This window comes from Dreissena polymorpha, chromosome 4, assembly GCF_020536995.1.
Source record: "Dreissena polymorpha isolate Duluth1 chromosome 4, UMN_Dpol_1.0, whole genome shotgun sequence".
Lineage (NCBI taxonomy): Eukaryota > Metazoa > Mollusca > Bivalvia > Myida > Dreissenidae > Dreissena > Dreissena polymorpha.
Genome location: NC_068358.1, coordinates 14,936,389 through 14,957,625, shown reverse-complemented (window position 1 = coordinate 14,957,625; position 21,237 = coordinate 14,936,389). Strand labels below are relative to the sequence as shown.

General features: G+C 33.7%; 2 protein-coding genes across 3 annotated transcripts in view; one reads left to right on the top strand and one right to left on the bottom strand.

The window, feature by feature from the left end:
* LOC127879703 (protocadherin Fat 1-like) overlaps positions 1 to 21,237 on the top strand; it is a 197,054-nt gene that overhangs the window by 17,838 nt on the left and 157,979 nt on the right. The window lies entirely within an intron of this gene.
* LOC127879705 (uncharacterized) lies at positions 5,757 to 8,171 on the bottom strand. The gene is made up of 4 exons (XM_052426702.1): positions 8,029 to 8,171; positions 7,428 to 7,518; positions 6,897 to 7,036; positions 5,757 to 6,166 (listed from the first exon to the last, which is right to left on the bottom strand). Exons 2-4 carry the CDS (start codon positions 7,476 to 7,478, stop codon positions 5,788 to 5,790), a joined length of 570 nt encoding a protein of 189 aa, XP_052282662.1. The 5' UTR covers positions 7,479 to 7,518; positions 8,029 to 8,171; the 3' UTR covers positions 5,757 to 5,787.

Sequence of the window (21,237 nt, the reverse complement as noted above, 5' to 3'; positions counted from 1 at the left end):
TTGTCCAATGGCCCATAGGAGGATCAAGGGATGCTTTGGATTAAAGCTATTTTTGACATGTTTGCGGCCCGCGAAGACAGGTCTATAATAAAGTCTAGTTAATGACCTTGTTATGATTCCAATATCAGAGGGCGGGGATTTTTTTCATGGCTCTTTGTCATTTTTTTTCTCATTAAACATGATTTTATATATTTATTTGAAAATATTGGGCTCCTAAAATATATATATATGAAAAATACTATCCTGGGTACGTTACTTCCACCTGTGTTATATACTTATAGAGAAATATCAGGATATTTTGCAATCGCCATTTTCATTCACATTTTAAACTTTAATGGCCAGCTGAAAGATTCAATCGCCTTTGGCGATTTTGGCGATCGGAAACGCTAACATAGATACTGTAAAATTGACACGTTTGCAACTGCTTTAATGTAGGCCTACCTTCGATCTCAAAACTTTCAGCCGATTTTGACATGTCCGTCTTACACTTCACTGTGTAAGTGACAGTTTTGTCTCGAGAGTGATGTTCCTGGAATAAATCGTCCATCTGCTTTGAGTGAGAAACATTTTTTATTAGTTTTTGCTCCTCCAGATGTTTGCATTTGAAAAATGTTATCGCAAGAACTGACGATGCTGCCTTCGACGTGCTAGCGCTGGGCGCCGCCATCTTGTTTATGTTGAAAGTTTAATGTACGGCGCCGATAACGTTGATAACGTTGAACGCTTATTGAGCGCGCCGAAAAATACGCGGTCCGATTATTTTCGAATTTTGGGCTCAAAAAAGATTAGGACCGGCGGCAAAAAAATAGGTAGGGTCGGGCCACCGGAAACAAACAACTTTTTTTGTTACGCCTAATTTAAATTTTAGCAAACACCTAATAATGCTTTTAAGAATGAGTTATTTTGTTTCTAAAGTAAAAATATGTCATAACCTAGAAAAGATACACTTTAAACATTTTATAAATTAAAAAGATGTACTTAAAACTCAACTGTCTAAGAAAAAGTGGATTATTTATTAAAAAAAAAAAAATACACTTCCGAATTTAAAGAACATGAAAAAAGGCTTCATCTGTTTCTAATTAATTAATGCAATAAAGTGTACTCTCTAAAACATGCAGACAATTCGCTTAAACAAATGCAGATAAAATGCAATTTTTTAAGTGCATTTTGGTAAAAAGCTCATTTCATTTTCAGAAGGGTTTCTGCTGATGCAGATATTAGAAACAATGATATGACATAATTTGAGATTCCAGTATTTCTTCATTATTCTAGGAACACACTGTCATGTGAAGTTGGAATAAGACATCAATTTGGGAATAAACAGTGTTTTTTTTCAACACTGCAGTCAATGCAGTTTAACCTGTTATTAATTTGTACAAAATATAAGTCAAATAGACACTATTGCATATATAATTGTATCATTTTAATTGATTTCACTGGGTGTTTAATTTGATTTTTTCTTAAATCCTAAAAAAATGAAACCCTGTTGATGTGTGCCTGCACACAGTTTAAAAATACAATGAAAATAATAAAAATACCATCACTGTTAAACATTAGAAAAGTACAAATAATACAAAAGTATACACAGTATTTAACAAAAATAGATTCAGAGCATGAAATGAATTTGTATATGCAAGTATCTATTTTACTTATAATTTTGTCTAATAAATAAACACAATAGGAAAAAAAGCACATTATAATTGTTGAAAACATGTTATATTCCAACTTCACCTAGTGTCACTGTGTATAATTTAACATTACAGTTTCATATTGAACTGGATGGGTAGCTATATTTTGAAATAATAGCAATACAAAATGCATTTTGTCAACCATAAGTAAACCATTTAAGGACTACTGCTCATAAATAGGCGTTGGTACATGTATGTATATGAAAATGTAATTAATGCAAATTTAATACACTTGTGTGTACTTTTTCAGTTTTGTTTATTCCAAAAAGTTAATTATATTATTCGAAAATATACTTAAAACACAATTAAAATGCACTTATGGTTACCTACTTATTTTCTGATGAAATGCATTTTTCACAAGGAGAAATAAAAAATTTTAAGACACAAAAATGAATGTATGCAGGAAACATGCAGGAAAAACAAGAAATGTGTTTGTGGGAAACACTATGTCCCCTTCTGCGCCACTTTGATTTTGTATGCTCCCCCAAAAAATTTTGGGGGAGCATATAGTCACCGCTTCGTCTGTCCATCCATCCGTGTACAATTTTTGTCCGGGCTATTTATCAGCAACTAATGGCGGGAATTCAATGAAACTTTATGGGAAGCTTCACTACCAAAAGGAGATGTGCATATTATCAGCGGGTTCTGGTCGGTCTGCATGTCAAGTTTATTTACATGATCATTAAACACAGACAAATATGGTGCAAATACCCTACATTTCATTTGTCAAGACCTTTTTGTGTTGGAGTTTAAAAGGCAACATAGTGACTGTAATTTAGGAACAGTTACTGAGGCTTGATTGGTCATTTACAGCTCGGGTACTACCTACATGTACCGCTGGTATTCTTAAGTATACTTACATGTACCCCGGGTACGGTAAATATACTAAAACATACCCGGGAATTTTAACCCTAAATCGGTTGTTGTCTGCTATTTTTTTTTTATTAATTATGTTCATATTCATGTCAAATTTTCTGTACAATGGCCTCTATATTATCAAAACTCTTACTCAAAAAGCATGTTGATACAGTTTGTTTTTAAAGATTAGTTTGTTGAAGGTAAGCAATATCGTTTTAGGGTAATCGGTGACCCGGGGTACATTTAAGTATACTTAAGAGTACCCAAGGTACATGTAAGAAGTACCCAAGCCGACAATGGCCAATCAAGCGTTACTGAGAGAGTTGGATGTGCATTGAGATAAACCATGTTTTATGAAGCAAAAAAATGAGTAACACATATTGTTACTGTTTTAATATGTAACTACATGTATTACAGAATCATCAATGATTATATGCACTTTTGAGTAAATTAAAGCTTGTCAGATTTTTTTTAAGGTCACAGTGACCTTAGACCTTGTTACCCAAAAATGGGTGTGGCATGTAGAACTCATCAAGGTGCATCTACATATTAAGTTAAAAAGTTGCAGGTGGAAGCACTTTGATTTTAGAGCAAAATGTCGAAAGTTTTAGCACGATGCGGAAGGCAGAGGGCGGGCGACGAGCTGGCTATGACAATACCTCGGGTAAAAAGGTTTCCCTGGAATATTACATAATTATAGTGTCTGTCTAGCTACTTTCATCAGAAGGTCCCACCTTGATCCCCACTGGCAATGAGGGAATTAGGGAGGGTCCTCAAGATCATCTCTGATGACTCAAAGTATTGGTTCTACTCGGGAAATAGACTCCAATGTCTTGATAAGCATCATACTTTTTCAGGAATCAAGCTTTAATACAAAGAGTTAAATAGATATTTATATGTGATAGTGTATGATATTAATGTGAAAATACTGAGCAAAAGCCGGGGATTGAACCCATGACCTCCAGAGTGGTAGTCAGACACTTTAACCGCGTCGCTAAAGAGCTAGCCCAACAGCCTTAGTGACCTTATTTCACTACACTCCTACCCCTTTTAATGTTTCAAGGCCCAGACACGCTCGCTACAGCATGTCTTGCATCCAAATGGCCCTCCCAGAAACCATTACACAGCTCAGACCCATTCCCGCATTCACAGTTCGTTTTTTGACTCGTCGCCATTAATGTGAAAATACTGAGCTCAAGCCAGGCATTGAACCCACGACCTTCAGAGTGGTAGTCAGACAGTTTAACCGCGTCGCTAAAGAGCTAGCCCAACAGCAAGGCTGTTGGAAGTGACCTTATTTCACTACAATGTTAGTAAAATAAACACTGCACAATTATTTATTTTACCTGTATACAAGTACCATTCCAATCTTGGCAGATAGTGAACTATTTTAAAAGCACCATAACTATGAAACACTTATATAAGGCATATGGCAGTGTTCCACAGAAATGATGCTGTTGATAATTCAGCATGATGATTAGACGTTTCTAAATTCCATTTCCACTAACGACGTTAGTAACAATTCCAGTGAGTTCATAGACTTTGCACACAGTGAAAAACAACACTATTCCACTGTAACACGGTACGAAAGATTGATTTATGCAATAAATCGTGTATTGATCCCGTGTGAGCCATCTCGCTCTCTGTTCAATGTTTGTTATATGTGCTTTTTCTCAAATTTCCGCAACACATTACGAAAACAACACGGTGTAAGCAACCTACCGGATGTTGACAGTTTGAATATAACCCCAAAGAAAACCGAATGTACAATAAAGAAATCGTAGATTGCGAGAGCGATTTACGAGGACATTTACGAGGGCGTTATTGAAACGGTTTACGAGAATCGTAAATCCAATCGCAACTACCCGAGTTACGATATCGTTATATTTACGATACGATATCTTATTGAAACGGTCCCCAGGTGTTTAACATACATACCATTTATATGAACATTTGTTGTTCGTGTACATCATACTACATGTAGGCTAATGAAAAACCATTGGCTGTTCATGTAATATTTGTACATTTTTTGGCTTTGTATAAAGTTTTTGATAATTATCTTGATATAAGCATTGATTTAGTTACAGATTAATGCTTAAAGAGTACTTAAAGCTACACACCTTGAAATAAAGTACATGTTCATATAGATGCAATTTGAAAGTGTGCAAAATTTTCATTAAATCTATAGTCTAGTTAGCAAGTAATTTATTATTTTTCAAACAGGAATAACTGCTTTTAAAACTGAAAGAAGGATTTCTATATTAAACACGATTATTTTTAACTTTTTAAAGGGCAAAAAAAGATGGCTTTCTACCTTGTTACCACCAGATATATTCTAGTTGGCATAATAAAATTAAATCTATAGCCTAGTTTAATAGCAAGTTTTTTTTTTTTTCAAACAGTACTGCTTTTAAAACCGAAAGTAGGATTTCCAGACGTACACATCCATTTCAACAAACGCGATTATTTTTAAGTTGTACAGTGCAAAAAAGATGGATTTCTACCTTGTAACCACCAGATATATTCTAATTGGCATAGATAAAATATGTCATTCATACTTAAATTTACTATGCCAAATAAGGTGTGTGGCCTTTACATAAAAATTGTATATACATCTTTTTAATCATGTTTGTTAATTTGTTTTGATTGTATGACTACTGAATAAATAATTTTGTTAATAGAAATTTTAGTTTTTTTGGGGAAATATTAGGTAAAACTAAGAAAGTCCAATGCATATTGAGACAAATCAGTACTTAAGTTCGTTTCCTGGGAAGAACCATTACTGATTCTCAATGGGGATCGAAACTGGTTGCTCCAGATTGCTTAGCAGACACCATAGCAACTATTTCACTAAGACTCTGCTACAGTTTTGCGTAATCCTTTGAGTAAAAACACTTTGTAATCAATGATATAAGCTTTATTACAACAGAAATAATGCAAGATAAGCACATTTGAGTAGCATAGTTCATCACAAAACATTATGAAGTATCATTAATTGTAAGATTAAAGATGAAAGACAACATGTGAAAGCTAGAAATCATAAACTAATTTAAGGAAACACAATCTGAAAATTACAAACATTCAGATACAGGTATTGCACCAAAATGAGCTGAGATCCTATGATTATATTGAATGAATAAATGTGATTTGAGGTGAATCTCACAAATACTGACACTAAAATAACACAAAATTGAATACTTTCAAATATAATTTAGATTATTTCAATACACTTTATTTCTGATTACCGGTTTTTCATGGAGCGGAAACACTTGCATCTAACAATTGTTGAACTGTTACGTTCAGATGTCCATGTGTCGAATACATAACCGTCATGAAAAAACACATAGCCTCGTTGAATAGGCTTTTCAACACCCAGTTTTGAACCTTTACCAGAACTTTTGGTCCATTCCAGAATGTTCATGTACGAAAAGTCTTTGAAGATCGGTCTGGTGCTTTGGGTCCATGTGCATTCTTCCAAATTAAGATGTTCTTCCGCTGTTGACACTGTTGATTGTCCTTGACAGTTCATACAGGACGACTTCTGCTTAGCTGCAAATGGCTGGTCTGGATAAGGATCAACAATTAGGATGTTATCCTGGTTGTCACTGAATTTCTTTACCCTGGAAAATATATAAAAGTAAAGATTTAAACTTTGTGACAGAACATTAAGATTTAAGGTGTTACAAAAAAAGCACTACTCCAGAGTCTGTTTCAGATACTTGTTTTCCACCTAATAAACGCCACCCCTACCTTCTTTTTGACCAAAAAATGTATAAAGACAATTTAACTAGTGGCAACCAATTTCTAATGCAGACTTAAGAGAGTAATGTAACTTATTATGTCAGGGATTTTAATTGAAGCAGAAAGCTGTGTGCCACTATGCATGTTATATACATTGTAAAGTACTATATGCTGTGTGGTCAAGTCAGGCTGACTAAACAGATAAAACTTATTTTTAACAGACTGGTTGACAGAAACATAGAAAAAAAAATCACAACATGAATGTGCGTTTTTAATATAAAAAGCAGGCTTTTTCCTGGCCATTTTGGGAAAAAAGCAATTGCAGGATTGTGAATTTTTCGTGCCAAAAATCAACTGATTTGGGAAAAACTAATATAAAATAACCCTTCACAATCATTCAAATTAGATAAAAAATCATATTATTCATGGAAATGTACTTTGTTAGATGTCATTTACATATAATTGAGTTAAAATAATCATAACCTCTTCTTTCTTTTTTTATTGGGAATTATTTTTTTCAAATTACAATTTAGGTTAGGGAATGGGTCCGTTTAACTGACCCGTAGATACACCAGGAAAAGGCCTGAAAAGGCGATATAAAATAAGTACCTCAAGCAAAGTTCGGCTTTTGTCTCATTCGATTTCACAGCTTGTCCCCGGCATTTCAACCATATTCGCAACTCTGTAACTTTGCATCTTTCTGGTTGAAGTTGCGGTAAAACAGCGCCAGGGACATCCTTGGCATACAGCTACAAAAAATAAAAAGGCAGGTTTTAAGCATTATTGCTTCTTTAGAAAAAAATCATGTTACTTATACAACATACAAAATTCATCATATTATTTTTTTAGAAAATGGTTTGAAATAAATATGATCGATACTGAATGTAGTGTAAGTTACATGGTTTTTTTAAAAGTGGCAATAATGCTTAAAACCTGACAGCTGAACTTGTATGCTTTCATGTTGGGTCTCTGTACCGAGTCAATATTTATTAGAGTGTATTTATGGTACATGACTATGTCCGGATATATTCATGCCACCAATGTGTATGTATTTGCATAATTATATTAATAATAAACTTAGGAGTATTTATTATAGTGAATTCACATTTTAAACAAAAGAACAAACCTTTTGACAATCACAGTCGTGTACTGTTGTACTTTCTTTTCTGTTACAGGATCTGGTTCAGCCATGGTACTTCACTGTTTCTGAACATAGCATTTGGGATGATTCCTGAAAAAAACCCACATATAATGCTTTTTTTGCAGCTGATTTTTATATTATTTCAACACTTCAGTCAAACACTCAAAGAAACAAAGGATAGTTTCGGTTTTGAAAGTTTATAAATATAGAGATTTTGGTGTAAAAAACATGAAAGTTAAATGACCCGTTCTCCTGATTGGTTTTCATTCACATTCTTCTACTTTCTAGTTCTATTTAAGAATAAAAAAAGCCCCGAAATCATATAATTCCTATGATAAAATCATGATTACAAATATAAACTTTCTGAAAAGAACTCGTAATACGCTTTGCTTTCAAAATTTGGCATTTTTATACAATATTTACTTTTAGGTTCCAATCCAGGTGTAATGGTATATGTACGAACATGAAATGTGTCTTGACAAAACGGAATGTTTAATGCATTTTTTCTCACTTCATCGTACTTAAAAGTAAATATACAACAAGCGATAGCTTTAATATGCGTCAATAAAATAATAAAAATAAAACATGTGTGCAACTTACGCATATATTGTGCTAAAGACGTTGATTTCTTCAGCGACACAGTAAAATTTTATTTTCTCTGGCGAATTTCTATCCCCCGTTGACGTCACATCCGGCTAAGGGACACAACTCTAACACTAGTAAAAGCGAATAACTGAAAGGGTGTATAAAGCTACATTAATCATGTGAATAAAACAGAATTTAACAGGAATAAAACCTATTTTCAGTATATTACATGCACTGTTTGTTTTGTACCAAAACATTTTCATTAAATATCTAATTAATGTAAGTAATGAAAAAACATACACCCAAAGCAAAAAAATAAGTCCTCACTTTTTCAAAAAATTATAGTGAATATCCTTAATTTTATTAAAAGCTTTATAATTGGATAGTTAAGAAATAATAATATACAGAAATGAGTTATTAATGTCCTTAATTCATAAATAAATGTGATATCAAATTGTATAATTGTGTGTATATATTGTGTGAATTAAATTAATTTTTTCTTAAATGCCGGCATGTGCTATCTGGTTTGAGTGGATTATTAAAATTAATAAATTGGGGCATGTATAGTTGATATACAGCCACTGCAGTGACCTAATCTGGCCCAGTTATGTTGCCTATTAGTTTCTTGCAATACACTCTATCAATAGGTTACAAGCCATTAATTGTCCATCATAATTACATGCAATTGCTATTGTAGCCTCTTTCATCCAATAAATTGATAAGTCGACTTATTGCTATACATGTACTTCTAACATTCATGATGCTAAGTTTCTAATTTGTCTAACATACTACATAATTTCCAATACACAGGTACATGCAATTTGAATCAATGAACCTAAAGAATAAAACCTTTGAAAAACATGATAAGGTAGATTTGTTAGGTCTTGGACCCCCATGGCTATAGATAATAGACACATGATGACCGTAAATTACAACCATAATAATGAAATAATGCCCCTGTGAAACTAAGTATTTCAGTAGGTAGAGTAATATGAATCGTAAATCACATCCCATTGACAATCAATGAACTTTTATTATGCCCTAGGTAGGGTGGCATATAGCAGTTGAATTGTCTGTCAGTCAGTGTGTCTGTCCGTCCGTCCAAAAGAAAACTTTAACGTTGGCCATAACTTTTTAAATATTGAAGATAGCACCTTGATATTTGGCATGCATGTGTATCTCATGGAGCTGCACATTGTGTGTGGTAAAATTTCAAGGTGAACATCAACCTTCAAGGTCTAGAGTCGAAAAAACAAAGTCAAGGGAAGTAATAAGCTTTAAATGGACATAGTTATCTGACATGCCCACGTATATATTTTTGTTAAATAAATCAAAGCAGCGCAGTAGGCGGCATTGTGTTTCTGACAAACACATTGTGGTAAAAGGTAAAGGTCATCCTTTACGGTCTACGGTAAAAAATACAGATTTAAGGGAAGTAATAAGCTTTAAAAAGGGAAAAAAAAAAATCAATATTGAACCTAGCCACTTTATATATTTGGCATGCACGTGTATCTCATGGAACTGCACATTTTGAGTGGTGAATCTGCAGTCACGGTAGTGGCTTTTAATTATTTGCTACTAAAAATAGAGATTTGTTACAGACAATTATTTTCAAGGGAAGTAATTTATATAATTATAAATCTCATATTATATATTTCCTTACCAAGAATTAAAGTTCTTTTCACAGTAACTGTACAGATTTATTATTTTGATTATTTATAACCCAAATGATTGATTTTTCAAATATTTTTTTTAAATGATATAATTAAAATTTCTTTGATGTTCATTACATACCTGTGGACTTATGTCCATATACAAGATCAACTCTGGCTATGATCTCTTTTAAACCACAGGCCTTGGTTGTCAGTGATGTCTGACACGGTCCAATCAGATCATTGTAGGACTATTTTTAAGCCACATCAAACATATCAGAGAATAAAATGTTTGTAACAACCTCAAAACTCATAGACTTCTAGATTGAAAAATATTTTTTTACTGGATTGTGGGCAAAATGATATTTTTTTGCCATCAGGAATATTCCTATTAATGGATTAAAAATCAGCCCAAATTGACTCATTGACTAAATGAGATAGTTTGATATTGTGGATTGACCTTCTAGTGTGATTCATTGCTAATTTATTGTAAATATGAGTTCAAATTGGATCTTGACTTGAAATAAAGATTAAGTAACCAGCTGTTATAGATTTGAGATTAAAACATTATGAAATACAGCCTTGTCAAATTACTCACTGCTCATTTGAACGTTATGTCCTCTCAAATACCTGTTACACAGTAGGGTAACCTGTCACCCTTGAGCTTACCCCTGCGAAATGTTGTTCTGCAGTTCACGAATAATTCATGAACAGTTCATGAACTGTTCGTGAACTGAGTTCATGAATTGTTCACGAATAGTTCGTGAACAGAAAATGAGCCACGTCTGTGAAAAGTTCTTGAAATTTTAGTTCATGAACTGTTCATGAACACTAATGGCATGAAGTGTTCATGAAATATTCTTGAAACCTAATGGCATGAAGTGTTCATGAACTATTCTTGAACCCTTATGGCATGAAGTGTTCATGAACTATTCTTGAACCTGTGTGGCATGAAGTGTTCATGAACTATTCTTGAACCAATATGGCATGAAATGTTCATGAACTATTCATGAACATCAATGGCATGAAGTGTTCTTGAACAGTTCATGAACAACACAATTCTTGAAAAATTCTTCAGGGTTTTGCTGTTCACGAACAGTTCATGAACATTTTCCTTCTATTTTTCAATGGCTCATTTCTGTTCACGAACTGTAAGTGAATAGTTCATGAACCATAGTTCTTCAAGAGTTCATTAACTGAGGTGGCATGAAGTGTTCATGAACTATTCATGAACAAGAATTTGTCAATTTATGCAAAGGTTATCATAAGTGTTACTAAAGCTCAACAAACAGGTCAGGGTAAGAAGAAACAAGTCTTGTATTAGCACTTAACATATTGATAGCAACATTTAACAATAATTTAAATATAACACTAATAACTGAGATACAAGTGGTTTGATAATACTCTTTAAATTTCATAATACAACTTTGCACTATATGTTCATGAATAATTCATGTATTGAAAAGATTATGAATAGTCTCATTTTCAGTTCAAGAATCATTTACTAATCAATGGTTTCCCTGAAATGGTTACACTTACAGTGCCAAAGAACTTGAAATGGAACCAATGGCTGATCAGTTCAGCCGGTAATTTATTAAAGACTTACATTTTCAAATATAACATAAACCATGTGCCTTCCGTTTCAACTTCCTGTGCACACAATATTCTTTCTTTGTAAAAACAGCAATGCAATGTACATTGAGTTCTTGATATCATCTTAAACTGTTCTTGAAATAAGATGTCCTTAAAACGTTCTTAAACTTGTCTTTTAAGTCTTCCAAGAACAATGACAGATCCTTTTAAGAACATATTGGATTCATAAAAAGTCCATCATACATTCAAAAACATTGTGTAGACCTGTTTAAGAACATCAGAAGGAAACATGTTGTTCAAAAAAGTTCTTAAAGTGTTCAAGAATAGTTTAAGAATAATTCAAGAACAGGAAAGGTCCTTAAAAAGTTATTGAAGTGTTCCTGACGGCAGTTCTTGAACAGTTCTTGTACAAATGTTCTTAAAATTCTCTAGAACAGGTCAAGAACTCTAACTTACAGTGGTGAAAGTACTATGCATATTCATACTAACTTCACAGGTTTCACAAATCTACAAGATTTGTATGCTAAACATTTCAATATTACTTTCAAAAATATGTATGAAACATCTAGCACAAAGGAATTCATGAATTATTCATGATGGATCCTTAAAGTCTGTCTCAGAAAAGTCATTAGAAATACTTGTGCATGAAATGTTCATCACTAAGTATTTATGGTTAGATGAAGAACTGTTCATGAACTTTGAAATGTTCAACAATAATTCATAAACAGTTCATGAACATGTCTTAAGAACAGTTCATGTCCAAAAGTTCATGAACCAAGCTCAGGAACTTTTTCAGAACCGTTCATGAACAGTTCTTGATTGGCTTGAAGTGTTCATGAAATCATGAACAACATTTCGCCGAGGTAGGAATAAAGAATTGTTCCTGTTCAGGTATATGTAGCTCTAACATATGATCTCTTTATGACCATATGTCATGTGCCAAGTGAAAGGTCTGAAACCTAATTTGTATGCCCTCCCCCCCCCCCTTCCCCAGTATGGTGGCATATAGTAGTTGAACTGTCTGTCAGTCCGTCAGTCTGTGTGTCCATCCAAAAACTTTAACGTTGGCCATAACTTTTGCAATTCTGAAGATAGCAACTTGATATATGGCATGCATGTGTATCTCATGGAGCTTCACATTTTGAGTGGTGAAAGGTCAAGGTCATCCTTCAAGGTCAAATATATGGCTTCAGTGGGTTTTTTACTAAGAAAGTGACGCCGATATTAGGCGTCTTCCCCTACCAGAATTTTTCTCCTCAAAATACAATTTCCCCACCAAAAATATCATTTTTCACCAAATTATAATATTTTCTCTCAAAGAAATGTTTATTTTTCCTTTGGGCATTTGACAATTATCCAATTTGCACCATGTACAACGATCTCGCTCTCTCTCTCTCTCCAGACGAACACAAAAAATCTGGGAATCCCAGTTATTCTAAATATAGCTCTTAAATTACGTCATGTAAACTGGGCAACTAATCGTAATAATCATGTGACTATTTTACTGGATACCGGTCTTGCGCGAGAAGGGTGTTTCGTCAATTAATTACCGGAAACCAGTAGAATTTTCATCCTGGCTATGTGCAAGCCAAGATATAAACGTGAAAACAGAAAAAAAATGTCTCACAATTGGCGTTCTTACACAAACAAAATAAAACATTCGGACTCGGAAGATACTGAACACATCGAGGCATTTTTTAAGAAAGAATCATCGAAAACCGTTATAACCCAGCAGGATTCTGAGGTAATCAACATCGAACATTGTGAAAGTGAAAGTAGACAATCGGCAGCTGCCGCTCCTTTCCCTTCCAATACTGTAGCAGATCAAGATCGTCAACCCATTCATCATGAAATTGAAATCACAAAATTGACATCGTCCCCCGGCCCCAGTACAGAAATATAGTTGAAAACATTTCCCATTATCTAGATCTACACCTGCAACTTTATTAAGGACTTTGACTTTAATACGTGTTAAATGTGTTTAAGAACAAAAAGGACAGAGACAAGCCTCTTTTGATGAGTTTTAGACGTTGAAATGAACAGTTTTTATTTTTCCCCTAATATGTCTCTTTCGCACTCTTTTTTCCCCTTTCACCCAGCGTCCAGCGTCTTCCCCTTTCTCTAAAAAAAAGCCCTGGGCTTCAAAGTGGCACAGTATGGGCATTGTGTTTCTGACAAACACATCTTTTGTTTTTTTACCTCATGGACTAGTTTCCACTGCTATTTAAGGATGTCACTCAGCCTGGTCTCTGAAAATCAATGACTTGTTGTACCCCCAAGATACAATATGTAGTCAAGCAAGTTTTATTTGAATTCCATTTTGTTTGCTTCAGTTGTAAACAATATTTATCAATTGTCACTTTCACTTACATTTTGGCCTGCATATTCATATGGTAATGTTTATATAGGTACATGTATTTCATAAAGAACAAGGAAAAAGCATTGTCCTTGTTGAAATTGTTATGAAATCTGTCTCATCTTCATCATTATCATGTTGATTGTTTCATGATCAATTTGAAAGAGATAAAAAATGCCTACAGTCTACAGTAATCCTAAAAATGACACCATTTCTCACTCTGCTTTTTGTCATGATGTTCATCAAACTGACACATATATGACTTATTGATCCTTCTATTGCAAGAAGCACCAGAATCACAGACACTATTATCAGCCACTGTAATCAGTGCATTGTGTAAATGTGCTACCTGTTGCCACAAAGTGTTGCCAGACATCATCAATGCAATTATTACAGCTATTTAGTTTGGTGTGCATATTGACAGGCCTGTCCTATAGATGGTCAGGCAATACAATGGCTGTATTGTCAAACATTGCATAACTGAGCACAGTTTGTTACTTAGGTTTTGAACACCTGATTTGTGTCCTTGAATAGGGTTTTCTGTTTTATAAAGAAAATGTTTATATTGAGTGATGTAATATTTTCTTACAAAGTTGCACATTATAAACCATTTATGCATTTATGGTTTTGACAGATTGAGTAAAGTTTGAGAAAATCAGTGCCTATTGTTGTTATGTTTTTAACACCTGATTTGTGTCCTTGTATAGGGTTTTTCTGTTTTATAAAGAAAATGTTTATGTTGAGTGATGTAATATTTTCTTACAAAGTTGCACATTATAAGCCATTTATGAATTTATGGTTTTGACAGATTGAGTAAAGTTTGAGAAAATCAGTGCCTATTGTTGTTACAGTTTTGTACTGTTTGTTCTTGTGTGTTGTATAATAGAACACAATGCCAGCTTACCAAAGTGACCTTAAAGGGGCCTTTTCACAGATTTTGGCATTTTTTTAACTTATTCATTAAATGCTTTATATTGATAAATGTAAACATTGGATCGTAAAAGCTCCAGTAAAAAATCAAGAAAAAAATTAAAAAAAGGAAAAGAACATTGCCCGGAGCAGGTTTCGAACCAGTGACCCCTGGAGTCCTGCAAGAGTCCTGATGTAAAAACGCTTTAGCCTACTGAGCTATTCCGCCGAGTACACATACTTGGCGTATTTTATACCTTATATAAGCAATCTTCGTAGTTTCACAAAATTTAACGACAAAAACAGAACTCTCCAAATTATTCAATCGTTTCGCGTTGCAACGCTTTATAATTTTTAGGTTTTAAAATCGTCAAAAGATGCATATAATGGCTATATTAGAGCATGGTTAATGTTCAGTATTACTGTTTCCTCACAAATATCATAACTAAAACGAAAACTTACGAATCTGAAACAACTTTTTTCAATTTTGTCAATTTACCAAAGCGTGAAAAGATCCCTTTAAAATCAAATCAGAGGTTATTACACTTCCAAATATACTGTACATTGTCTGTGTAAATTTTGTTGTCAGTGGTCATGATTTTTTGCTACAATTTACAGCTTTAACTTAGGGTTCATCCCAATAGCATAAAAAGACAGTCTGATTAAAAAAACACACTGTCATTTTAACTCAGATAAAGTATATTGAATTGCAGGACAGGAAATTGAGTAGAGAAATATCAAGAAAACCATATGGCAATAGGAAAATATATAACAGGCCAAAGGACAAGACATTGAGCAGAAAATATTAAGAACACATGACAATAGGCTTATAAATAACAGGCCTACAACACTTATAACATTAATGGTCAGTCATCAGTTTGTTGTCAGTGCATTACCAGCTTAATGTCCAAAAAGTATTCAGTAAGGATAAGACAACTTTTGTGAAAATATTATTTTAAATACTACATTCCTTACACTGGGGTATTTACATTCCATCCAAAGATTACTTACAAAAAACACATTTATGTATAACTGTGTACTTTGTTAAAATAATTGTGAAATTTGATAATGTATTTGCACACTTTTCTGTATGCATATGTTTTAATACTATTGACACTTCCTTCAGAAAACATAATATCCTTGACAAATATTGGGATCTGAATTTATTTGCAGTGAATGGAATTGGTCTTATTCCATCAGCTGTTTTTTAAACTTAATTTTATGGTCGCTTATGGATGTGTACTTTAATTTATGGTCTGTGCCATCAGATTGTGTTCCTTTCGGGTGGTTTAATTTAACCTCTGACAGTTTGCTACTAGACTTTATTCATAATTCATATAGGAAAATGAGCATAATTATGTTTGTTATAGGCTTGATTTGTTAGTCAATATAAATTAATAAAGATGAAATTATAGTAGGTAAAAAGCTGTAAGGGATTTAATAATAAATCAAAGTGGAATCAAAATGATCTTATAATGTTTTGAATTATGAAATTAGAATTAAACGTAATATTTAAAGATATTTCAGGTTTGCTTGATTGTTTCCAAAAGATGTCTGGTTTATTGGGACAACTGTGTGTCCATTTCCTCGGTAAAACGAGTATGTGTGTAATTTTGAAGATCATTTTATGCCCCCCTCAGCAGAAGTCAAACCCTCGTTAGACCTATTTCTTATGTTCTCATCAGTTAGACCCTTAAAAGCAAAATATAAACTTTTTTTAGGGTAAACTGTTGCAAACAAATTCCTTATACTAGCATGATTAAGCAAAAAAAGGTACACTTCACCTTAATGTATACTTCTCCTTAATGTGATTTCTTTCAAGTAAAGTAAAAATATATATGTTGTGAGAAAACGTAAGCTCTTAAAGGTAACAAATATATTTTGCAAAGTATGGGCTGCATATGGCCTAAGACCCATTTTCCCTTGATACAGATCACTTGTCTACTCAATCATAGAATTAGTAAGAGTTGCTTGGTCAGGCTATTGGTACTTACTTTCAAGATTTAGTGAATCTCCATTTAATAATGGTATAATAATTAATTTGATCACATTTTGTGATTAGTGATGTTTCACATTTGCCAGCATATGGAAACCACAAGGGCACAAAGTCCAGGTTCATCTGGTGTGAATACATTATGGGTGAACAGCGTTAGCTTTTTTTACTTTTAAGTTTAAGCCGGTCTCCATTCTTGAAACTGGTTAGGTGAAAACAGCCCCTTCTTTGTGTGCGTTTATTTACAAACCTTGACTTGGCTCTTAAATAACACTGGTGTTAAAGCAGATTTGGAGGGTTTGTTTAGGTTCTGCCTCATAACAAGGCAGTTGGCCTGTTTGTGTTTTGTTGTTTGAAAGATAAGAAAGTAGTTTCAGTGTTTGAAAGTTATAAATCTTAACATTAAAAACTTATGGCGAAAAAATCGTGGTAAAACCCTGTATCTTATAATTCGTTTTGTAAATTGCTATTTTAATCTCAACGTTTAAACCAGCCTAAGTTTACTTAATATCTTAATCCAGGCATTAAGGTTTTGGGACTTCCAGTATTACATAAAAAAATACAGATTGTGTTGTGAGTCATTTTGTTTAGACTGATCAAGTGTTTGAAAGCCTTCCATTGTAACGATGGCTAGACATGAATGTACTGCATTGCTTTCATTCACATTTCCTCTATAGTGGATTTCAATGCTGATAACTATCAGCTTTTTGAAGCTTTTCAAACAGAAAATACTAATGAAGGTTATTTTGATCTGAATTATGTATACTTACTTTACTGTAAAATAATGTCATACTAAAGCTCCGTTGCAAATTTAATTCTACGGTACAGAGCTGGCCTAATATTACACCCTGAAAGTCTCCACCTTTGGTCAGACATTATAACAAATAAGATTGCTTTTATGATTTTGGAAAACTTTCTGATATTAACAATATACTAGGAGCAAAATATCATGCTGTCTTGTGTTTCAATCTCGATATTTATATTTATGCAGCAGAAATTGATCGCTGCATGATTATCATTAGACAATGTTTAGAACATGTGCATGCAAAGTGATTTGCAAACTTCCACAGGTGTCTTGTTGATTATGTTCTCAAATATAATTGCTCCATCAACTCTAATGGTTGCAAGTGAATTTTAATCTGATAAATTATTTCAGCATCAAACTTGATACAGGTGTATCATCAATTATCAAAAACAATTTATTTCTTTGGAAGCAAATGATTTATGGTGTACACTGCAACTCCAATATATCACGGTCCGTTATATCGCGTTGTCCAATATATCGCGAATCGGCTATGGCTCCCAAAAATCTGACGAGCATGATCCTTAAATAAAATGTTTTTATCTGAGAATTTTATGCATTAAAATCCGTTTCAAGCAAGTATTTTTCCCTTTTTTTCACCAACTTTAATCCAACAGTCATAATCCAGTTTTGACCAGATTGTTTGCTTATATTGTACATCACATTAACACCTGTGTACTGCGATAAACAAAAGACCCATTTGTCAAACATGACAGGTCATTTCGGGTGTTACAATTCTCTATTGAATTTGCTTTGAACTGCCGAAACGCACCAGTGCACACATGAAGGTGTACACAATTATAACAGTAAATGTCACAAGTCAATACTGACCTATCTCAACAATCTGTGTGCGTTAGATACAGTATACAATATAGATCAGTTAGTCACAATGCTCTACTATTAAACCCCATGCTGTGCATGCTTTTCATGAGAAATGAATGACGTCATTTTGTACATGGGTCTAATTTGTGCATGCTTTCTTGAACAATAAAACTCAGCAATGTTTTTCGGATTAAAAATTTAATTATACGCATTTGAAAATACTCGCATGGAATAATGTTTTGTGTTATACCAATTAATGACATATGGATATAACACAAACTTGAATAAGGTTGGTAAATAGCGTGTTTTGAGATTGCATAATGATGCTAATGTATACATATACATGCATACATAAACTGACAATTTATATCGCGCGCCGGATATATCACGGTCGCGATCTTTGGACCCCTTCAACCGCGATATATTGGAGTTGCAGTGTATCATTAAAACATTCTGGCCTATTTGCTGCATATGAAGTTGATTTATGTTGTTTTTTAGAAATACATAAATACAAAATATATTTTAATGAACGTGTTGGTACTCAAAAATGATAATTGTTATGTTTTATTAGAAGTACGTGAATAAAAATAAGTAATTGGATAAACAGTTTAGTACTTGAAAATGATATATGATTTGAAGATTTGAAAGAGTTAAATTGGCCCTTAAGCGATGATGTTTCATAAACAACAGATATCAAACTTGTGTCATTTTTCCATTTGAATAAGTAAGTTTTGGTTTGGTTGTAAGCCAGAGATAAGTGTTGATGTGACATTTATTGTTATGATTTTGATAAGAAAACCTGTTAGATAATAGACCTTGATCTTTTTGCTTGATTAATTATTTGTGCAACTTCAGCCTTAAAAAATGCTGCCTTGCATTACTGTTTGGCGACATTTTGGACAAGAAGGCATTGGCGACTAGCTCTTGTTAAGGAATAAACAACATTTTACATACTGTATGTACAGAACAGGCACCATGTACTTAACAAAAACGCCTGTCCGCTGTGTTCACTTTTACCGATGGGTGACATTTCGCGGGAGGTGGACACGCTACTGACGGCCGTCTGTCTGCGAGAGTCATTCACGTGTTTTACATGTAAATGTACCAAAGAAAATCATATACTACATGTAGATATTACATATATGTGCACATGTATGCGTACTTAAATTCGGACAGTACGTTAAGTTGGAAACATAAATAAAGCGTTTAGATGGTCAATACTTTTAACGCTTATGGTGTTAATCAATGCATTTTCTCTTTTTAACAACAAATATTGAGTTTCAAAGAAATCAAGAGAGTATTTAATCATTTATTTACTTGTGTCCGACTTGAAGTACTGTTCGAATTGACGTATTGCATCAGTATGTTATGACACTTGAGTGCAGTCAGTATGCAATAAAATAATTGTTTCAATAATGAAGGAACTGATACAGCGTAACGGTAACGATACAGCGTGTTTAAATTATATTTTATTAAGAGGAAATGTCAATGCCAAATAATAAGCGAGAAACCCCGGTACTTAATTTGAAATTCACAACGAAACTTAATGGGAATTAAATGATCTCAGTATTGTACCCGCTACGAAATTTTTATTTACAAATAAATACACCCATGCCAATTTTCGTGCGCTTTATATCAGGACAAAGAAATATATTTATTTCATGGAGAAGTTGTAACCTTAAATAACTGTACACGACACGTGCAAACCGTGTCAGGTGATTTACGCATGTTGCAATACAACTGTCCTGATTGGGCGCTTATTTCATCAAATCTTTAAATAAAATCATATGCAGAAATTCATTTGATACTTTTGAAAATTGCAAACGTGAGTGTTTATTACTCTTATCGTCTATATAACCCACCCATAATTTGATTTAAAAAATGGAAATCGGGCATATATGGGATTATCGAGTAATGGATAAAGATGAGAGAAGTTGCATGTACATGTATGCGATTGAGACAGTTGACACATATGTATCGGGGAATCCAGAGACTCGGGATAATACGATTACTGCAATCAGTTACGAGTTCTCCATGGCTTTAAACTTTTAATTAAATTATCAAACACTCAATTAACACTCCTCCAGGTGCGGTATCCTACAGCTAGGTGCGAGCATGGTTTTCTTTTATAAGCGACGTTTAAAAAGACAGAAAATACTGTCATTGGCATGGGTGTGAAATACATTATTCATTATCACTTTTAAATGAAAGGCATCAATACAATACGTTTATGTTCAATTATTTTATTTTAAGCGCACATGATGAACACCGCGGTAGATATTATGGGTCGGCGGAGATTCGCCTTATGGCAAACAGCCCCCGCGACATTTGATCTGAACACCCATCGCGGGGTTCATATTGGTAATCGAACACAGTGAGATGAACACCGCGTCGAGTGGCGTTTATTTAAGTACACGATGCCTGCACTGTAATAATTCAATGTGTGGATGCTGCTAATAAATTTTTGTAAGTCTGAATAAATTATGCGCTTTTGTCAGTTCCAATGAGTTTTTTTCTCCTCTCCTTTGATTAAACTCATCTTTATTAGGCACACTTCTTTTGAATAATTTGACCCAAGTTTCAAATTAGTTTTCAAAGGTTTTTCTGCAAAATAAGGTTTTGTTTTTCAAGATTATTTAGTTTTCTGTCTTAATTTTAAGGTATTATTTTATTATGCCCCCCTTCGAAGAAGAGGGGGTATATTGCTTTGCTCATGTCGGTCGGTCTGTCGGTCGGTCTGTCGGTCCGTCCACCAGGTGGTTGTCAGACGATAACTCAAGAACGCTTGGGCCTAGGATCATGAAACTGTATGAGTAGATTGATCATGACTCGCAGATGACCCCTATTGATTTTGAGGTCACTAGGTCAAAGGTCAAGGTCACAGTGATCCAAAATAGTAAAATGCTTTTTGAATGATAACTCAAGAACGCATACACCTAGGATCATGAAACTTCATGGGTAGATTGATCATGACTCGCAGATGACCCCTATTGATTTTGAGGTCACTAGGTCAAAGGTCAAGGTCACGGTGACCCGAAATAGTAAAATGGTTTCCGGATGATAACTCAAGAATGCATATGCCTAGGATCATGAAACT